At 38.7% G+C, this 8,230-nt stretch overlaps 1 protein-coding gene across 5 annotated transcripts in view; it reads right to left on the bottom strand.

Annotated features, from left to right (window-relative positions):
- Positions 1-5,936: 5,936 nt before the first annotated feature.
- Positions 5,937-8,230, bottom strand: part of ITGB6 (integrin subunit beta 6) — a 145,063-nt gene continuing 142,769 nt past the window's right edge. For all 5 annotated transcript variants that reach the window (XM_006160288.3, XM_027776503.1, XM_006160287.3 and 2 more), the window contains one exon: positions 5,937-7,078. In XM_006160288.3, coding sequence (XP_006160350.1) covers positions 6,980-7,078 — 99 coding nt within the window. In that variant the 3' untranslated portion in view covers positions 5,937-6,979. The remainder of the gene's footprint in view (positions 7,079-8,230) is intronic.

Below are 8,230 nucleotides of genomic sequence, written 5' to 3'. Positions count from 1 at the left end.
TCCCACACGCAGCTTGAAACTCGTTTCCTTTTTTTTTTTGAGAGGTTTTTGCTATAGGGCACATGTGCTCAGAAACACAGAGACAGAGAGACAAAAAGCAAGAAATCACCCTCCGGGGGATGGCCACATCGCAATCCCTTCTCTTCCATTCTCCTCTTGGGATATTGGGCACGCACACACATGCGCCTAGCATGAGTTTAAGTTACCAGGTGTGGGACTCGAACTATGGTCGGCTACATGGGAGCCCAGTGACATAGCCATTATGCTAACTGCTGGTCCCCACAGCTTGAAACTCATGATGGGCATGTATACATGCATGCCTAAAATCCTGAGAGGAGAATGGAGGAGAAGGGATTGTAACATGGTAATTTCCCTGAGGGGTGATTTCTGGCATTCTGTCTTTCTGCCTCTCTGGCAAGCACATGTGCCCTATAGCAAAACAAAACAAAAAAACTCCCCCAAAAAGATAATATATGCATCTGAGGGATTAAATATGGCAGGATACATAATATGTTTTGCACTGCTAGTTGTACAGATGATCAATAAATTATTAGTATGTCTTTAACTAAATATTTTATTGTTATCATTATTTTGTCTTTTATCATTTATTGTCCTTAAGTGGGATTTCTGAGAAAGTGTAACATAGCGGTTAAGAGCATACATTCTGGATCTATGTTGATTGGGTTCGAATACTGGCTTCTGATAAAGATTCTATCCTTGACCAAACTTTAACAAGGCTCCTCTGAGCCCTCTTTTCAACTAGGCTTCAACATTTATATTCGAGGACCATGAATGAAAATGCATTTAGGTTGAAAAGTAAATACTATTTGAACAATAAATTCCTTCATAAAACACATACCTGGAAATTGCAAAGGTCAGATTGAAATTTCAGACTGAACTAGATCCTCTGTGGGATTTGTTGCGTCTTGCAATTGGCAGTGACACCAGAGTGTATAGGGCTCAAAACTGCCTTTGCCTGCTTGTTTTTTCTGAGAGCCTCACTCTAAGAAAGCTTATAGGATGGAGAAGTTTTGGGGTGCCATGTGACTCATTCTTTGGTTGTACAACCAAGTAGGAAAGAATGGAAGATTGAATGTCCCACACTTTGCTCAGTTTAGAGTGATTCACAGTTGCATGTCTCTGAAGCAAATATGGCCAATATTTAAGCCCCTATAGTCCACAACTCAAAGGAATTAATGTCTTGGCCCAAGTTCTGGGATTATTCAAGGGTTGCCCACCACCCCTACTTCAGAAGTCTCATGCAGAGCCTCACTCATATGGTACCAGAGTATCCTAGTCCAGTTGGTCTATTAAAAGAGCTGGCATGAAGCTGCAAACACTTATGTTCCCTTGCTTTTTAGCTGTGTCAAGTTGAGTCTGTGACACTACATTGACATTTAACAAAAGGAAAAACTTCTTTCACGTTTCAGTCAATCCCTGCTTCTTGTTCTCTCTGAATAAAGACTTCTGCTTCTATAAAATATTTTCATAAAATGAGAATGATATACAATCTTTACAAATCATTAACATTTAAATAAATGAAATTTTTTAAAGATCAATTTTCTATTGTAGTTAAAAATGTTATTGTTAGGATTGCTACTCTAGTACCACATTCTTTCAAGGAATATTGGAAGGAATGGGTGTTAGGAGTAAAGGAGAGAAAGAAAATAGAATTCTAGGTTACTCTAGGCAGATGTGGGGTATGGGACGTGCCATTTGGGAGGTTTCATAGAAGTATTTCAGGACAGTATTGTTTCTAGTATTGAAGGGTCTTACAAGGTCATCTAGATTAAACTCACACATGGACTCTTATAATTGAAATCCTCATAGCACTGGGCCTTCTCTCATTCATCTTTAAGCTAGCACCATGCTGGCTGTGATACTTTAGGGAACAACAGTCTCAGAAGGATGGGTACATTTAATACAGTCAACTACTCTAATCTCTCTACTTCCTTCTCAATATCACCCATATATAGTTGCTTCCCCAAAGACCTTTCCTTCCTCTTTCCAAACTCTCCTCCAAAGCCAGACAAGTAAGTTCCTTGTTTCTTTTTCCTGTCCTCATTGGCTTTATATTTTACTTTATATATCAACTTAGATTGCGTTCTTTTATAATTTTCTATTTCCTTTATTTCCCAGATTTTTTCCAGTAAAAGAACATCTGGGAGTCGTCCTTACCAAAAAACATCCCCCTCAAAATAAAAAGAGAAATTTCTTTTCTAGAGGTAAAGAAAAGAGAAAAAGCTATGATATTTGGGTGTTAATATTTTTTGAAGCAGTAATATAACCTTTTCATAATTAATTACTTAGTGCAAGAGTGAATGGGGATCAGGCCACTTCATGTGGTAAGTATTATGTCTAAATATAAACACCAGGATGTTTTCCAGCAGCCTACTTGGCAACTATTTGAACTGTGCTCTTATGAGTGCAATCACTGAGAAATGATGCTGGGATTTGCAGAGCATTTCTTCACAGAAACGTAAAACACTATGTTTGCAAAACTCTAGGTTTGTTTTAATGATTTGGTTAAGCTATACAATTCCATTTTTAACAAATATTTATTCCTCTCCCTCTCCCAGTTGACTTTCCTGCTCTTCTTTAAGTACAATATTGCCTTCTCAGGGCCTTTGCACTTGCTTATTCCTTTCTTAGATCTCTACTCAAAAATTATAACTCTAAGGATGGACCATCATAGGGGATTGTGTGCTCTTTCTCTAACCTCAGGTTCTTTGACATTTCTTTCTTTTGTGAGTAAGAGAAAGAGAAACAAAGTCAGAGAGAACACCCTCAATAGGGTCTTGATGCTGCAATCCACTCCCGGTTTCAGCCAGCCTCAGATCATGGGCACCCTTGTGCCTGGTGTACTCGGGATATCTCATGATGTGAACCTGAAACCTTCCCATGTGGGCCAGAGTCTTAGAGTCACGTTTTACCACTGCTCCACTGTCTGTCCCCATCTTGTTTTATGTTCTGTGTAGCCCTTATGGCCGTTGCACAGTCTTAGCTCGGGCTCCCTGTAAATCAAGAACCTGAAGCAAAGTTACGTGTTCATGGTTTATTGGGAGATGCCATACCGTGGAAAAAAGTACTGGGAGGCAGAGAATCAGGGAACACTGGCTGTGATGATACATAGGAAGTTGGCTATAGCTTTTGTTGAAAACACCATGGTTGGCTCAGTTGCATCTGTTAGTTCCTTCCCATCTCTGCCTCTTGGTGATCTATGTTCATGCTTACTTCCCTGCACTTGTCTGTTGTGCTATGTGCTCCCTTGGGTCAGCAGCCAAGGAAGCCACTGAGGCCTTGGGCACAAAAATTGTTGCAGCTTCACCTGTTAGGAGTTATATGGAAACTGAGGCTTTTCTCCCGAGTGGTCTGTGCAAATTGGTGCTGGACACACTCCTAGCACAGGCCTGGGAGGCAAGTGGGGCCAAGTGGATCTGGAATGTGCATAAACTGGGTCCAGTACCCTGAACTAGTATTCTTATTTGTTTATTGTCTCTTCTCTCATTCGGGAGCTTCAAGACTGCTTGTTTTCTTCACCATTCACTACATGCATCATCAAAAGAACAGTGCCTGGCATATACTGGGCAACTCAGTAAATATTTGTTGAATGAATTTATCAAGTCCCTACTATGTATTAGGGAGTGTATGAGTGCTAGAAAGGACAGGTATTGCCACTATCTCACAGATGGGAAATTTAAGGAGAAGAGTGACTTACTCAGTGCTATTCAAAATGAATGCATTTTCTGTATTTCCTGACTTCTGATCTATAGTCTATAAGAAACAGTATATTTTAGAATATGAGTACTCTTCACTTGACTTTGCCTATTCTTTTGCTTGAAATGAGTTTTTTCAAGGAAAGGACTAAACTGACTCCTTTTGTGAGCATTTGGTCTCTCTATGCTTAATATTTTTGTTTGTTTGTTTAGAAAATGATCATGTTATAACAGAATGTATCAACTGGATGCCTAGAAAAATAGAACTGGAAGACTGTATGAGTTTTCTAGGGATACCATAACAAAATACCACAGACCAGGTGGCGTAAACAACAGAAATTGATTTTCTGACAGTTCGGGAGGCTGGAAGTCCAAAACTGAGATGTTAGTACTATCGGTTTCTTCTGATATGTCTTTCCTTGGTTTGTAGATGGTCACTTTCTCCCTTTGTCTTCACATGGTCTTTCCCCTGTACATGCCTGTATCCTAATCTTCTCTGGTTATAAGGACACTTGTCATATTAGATTAGGGCCCAATTCTATGACCTTATTTTACCTTAGTTTCTTCTTTAAAGAATCACATGGTCATATTATAAGACACTGGGAGTTAAGAATTCAAGACATTAATTTGACAGGGCCAAGGCTGAGGTGGGAGAGGGATACATGTTAACATGTAACATTAACCCTAAGTAGTTTGATTTTACAAAATGTGGGGGTAATGCCAGAGTCTGTGTTACAAGGCCTCATGTATCTAGGCAATGAGTCACAGCCAATCCCTGCTGCCTCCTCCCTCTAGGCTGTCTCTTTCTAGTTCTTCCCTGGCCCAAGACTGAGACCAGCAAGGCAGTCAGAGGGATCCAGAAATCCAAGATGAGGGTTTTGTACCAGGTAAACAAAAGGAATTATCATCCATCTAAAGTTCATTGTTTAAATTACCATATTTATTTATGTCAACACAAAATACAATAAAAGAACTTACAAAAAAACCACTTTATCTTCATGTAACATAACTCTTCAGTGAACAGAAGTACTAATGTTAATGTTTTGGCCATTTCAAGGTCCTGCCTTGGGTCAAAACAGTATTAAGAGAAAGAGCAGATTCTTCTCTACCTTCTCTAATGCACACAAAAAGAAACATCTATTTGCTAAAATCCCATTCTAGTAATAATACAAAAATACCCCCCAAGAAGTCCCTTGCAGAGGTGACTGCTCCTAGGGTGTCCTCAGTATTCCACCTGGGCTGTTGTTCTGGACTTTCTCTAGGGGGCGGGCATCAGCCAGGAACGAAAGAGGCACATTCGCCTTTCAGAACCTCAAGGTGATTGTTGAGCAACCTTGTCTCATACAGCCATGTACTCCCTAAATGTCTGATTTACCTGAGTTACTTAGAAATGAGAAAAGAGTCCCCTGGCATTCAAATGCACACACAAATATCTAGTAGAATTGCAGAAATTAGTAGATTACACTATGACAAAGCAATAGATGACCATGAAGCCTCCATTACAGACTATACTATTCACCCAGTGAAAGGCTTCGTGTTACAGTTTAATCAATGATAATAAACATTGCACTGAAGTGCAGTAGCTCACCTGTACATCAGCAGTTCAGATGCTATTTGTTTAGTCTCAGTACATTTTTACACAGATGATAGTTATTGCTTAACTAACACAATCTTTCCATCATTTCTTTATGAAAGAGGCAGTCTCACGCAGTGGAAATAGGCAGTGGCTTGGAGTTAGAAAGTCTAGTTTCTAAATCCAGTTCTACTCAGTCTCTCACCTTAGTTTCCTTAGGAGGATCAAATAAGAGGAAAGTGCTTTGTCAAGCAATAATAACCCTAAGAAATATGCTAGAGTATTTCTTCAACCAGCGATGGATCTCTAATTGTCCACATATATTTTCCAAGTAAAATATATGACGTATATCCACCTCAGACAGCTGAAATGTACATGCTAGATTATGCAGATGGAAAATTAATACATATTAAAAAGCCTGTAAATCATGGGTGCTGTACACTCTTGATATGTGTGGTTTAAAGCTACTTAAAATCTTATTGTGGGACCAACAGATGGCATAATGACTATGTCACTGGACTCTCATGTAGTTGACCATGGTTTGAGTCCCGGACCTGGTGGCTTAAACTCACACCAGGAGTGCATGCCCAAGACCCCCAGAAGAGAATGGAGGAGAAGGGATTGTGGTGTGACCATACACCCTGGGGGGTGATTTCTCGCTTTCTGTCTTTCTGTCTCTCTCTGTCTTTCTGGCAAGTGTACACACCCTATAGCAAAAGCTTCTTCAAAAATAAGAATCTTATTGTATTTAACCCATGTTTCTTTTATATTATTGGAGCTGCCTTTGAATAAGTACCTAACCATTTAAATGAAATTTAAAAAATAAAAAAAAATTATATTACAATGACCTGGTTTAGAAGGTGATGAAACTGAGTAAAACAGATTGAGAAATATGGAAGAGTGAACCCAGAGTCAAGAAAGAAACTGAATGTAAAAGATTGTTATTCAGGTAATTTAAAAATTACCTAAATGATAGGGCTGTAATCTTTGTTTTTCACTAGTGACTTCTTAATTTAACTTAATTTAATTTATAAAGTAACTTAATTTGTAAGTTATTTCTTCCTCATCTATCAAACAAATAGAATACTTGTTTGTATAACTGTCTTTTAGGAGCAAACAAATTCACAGAAATCACTAATACTTAATTTTCAATCCCTACATTTGACTTATCTTTAAGGCAATTGGATCCACTCTGCTGATATAAAATCAGAATCTTATTTCTCATAGACTTAAAAAAAGTCTTCCTTTAGGAAAGGGCATATTTACTAAAAATTTAGAATTAATTAGCAAATGTGATTTTACAGTGTAGGCATATGGACTTTGTAACTTTGTTGAGACAGATTTCAGGTAGCTGAATTCCTGCAACAAATGAGATTCTAATATTAAACACTTTTCAGATGCAAAGCAGGCCCCCATGAATCATTTTGATGATTTTTTGAAGCATTAATACAACAGAGTATATTCTTCAAATGATCCCCAAAGTCACCTCTTTGCTAAAGATATTCCTCTTCTAGATTATTTTGAACCTGCCAACATAGTCTCTCACCTTCAAACAGAGAATGACTGATCTCCCAATGACCTACTATTATCTTAAACCAACCTCAATTTGAAACAACAAAGAAAGAAAAATTAAATAGTGCATTAACATTTTATATCGGTGAAACAGCCTTTTTCCATGTGTAAAGTAGTTTCAGCCATCCGTGGAAAGGTCCACCTTTTGTTTTTCTCTGTGTTTATAGGTTACATTTTTGAAAGTACTGGTAGAGCCTCTGTAAAGTGGATTTGTTCCCTGGGGGGGGGGGGGAAAGATTAAAAAAAATACACATTTTGTTATTATACTGTTTAAGATCACTGAATAATTTTATTATAGTAAAAATTGACAGAGGAGAGTCAAATTCAATCTTGGGAGCCATTGGACTAACTTTGATTAATCTGGTATTTCATACTTTTAGCACTTTAAAATGTACACATCTTCATTTTCTTTTTTTAATATGCAGAACCAGTCTCATGTGTGTTTTCTAAAAATCTTACCCTTTTGGAAATGTCCTAATTCACGGATAGAAAATAAGACCTCAGCTGTTTTGTGCACTGCCATTTTCCCAGCACGGAGAATAGTGCCTCGCCCATAGGAGATAATTAGTATGTATTGAATTGAATAAGTGAAATGAACACTGCTTGTTGAACCAAAAGTAAAACGTGAAGTACAAGAGCAAAACATGAATAAGTGAAAGTAGTGGAAACATTCAAAAGGGAACAACACAGTATTTTCCTTTAAAGAAATGTGCTATTGATGAGAGGCATCAAATAAGGACAGATAATCTTGGGGAAAATGAGATCAAAATACAGAAGGAGGAGCAATTAAATACTTGGGAGCACGGGGGGAAAATCACCAGACAGATAATAGTTGCTATGGAAAGCAAAAGAACTAGCTGACTTTTGTTTGCTAGATAAAAGAATGCATGAAGTAGAGACCTGCAGGAGGTGGTATGTGGAGCCCTAAGTCTGTGAAAGAGTAGGAGTCTCAAAGCAGGCTGAGCAACATCCCTGTGACCTTGGGGCAGTGGGGAGGTTGGGTACCTGTGTCTGGAAAGCCCAGCTGTGCAGTTGGCACTGCACATGTGCTTCCAGGTGCCAACAGAGTGTTGGCATGACTAAAAGGACCTAATGTACCAAACCCCAAACCTCTCTACTTGTTTCAGGCAGGAGGAAAGAGTTTAGAGAAGAGAGAGTTGTTCCCACCCTCCCCCCCCCATTTTCTAAGGTTGACTGTATAGTCTTTGGCATCAGACAGCCTGGGTTTTACATTCAGCTTCACTTTTTGACCTTACTTAAGCAACTCCAAGCCCTGATGGCCTCATCTACAATGGAAAGATTAATTGTCCATGAAGTGGGCCATTAGATAATGGGGAGGCTAAGGAGGCAGGATCCCACATGGCTGACT

The sequence above is a fragment of the Tupaia chinensis genome, unplaced genomic scaffold, assembly GCF_000334495.1.
Source record: "Tupaia chinensis unplaced genomic scaffold, TupChi_1.0 Scaffold000674_2, whole genome shotgun sequence".
Taxonomy (NCBI): domain Eukaryota; kingdom Metazoa; phylum Chordata; class Mammalia; order Scandentia; family Tupaiidae; genus Tupaia; species Tupaia belangeri.
The sequence above is the reverse complement of the archived record's forward strand: the minus strand, read 5'-3'. Positions and strand labels throughout refer to the sequence as shown.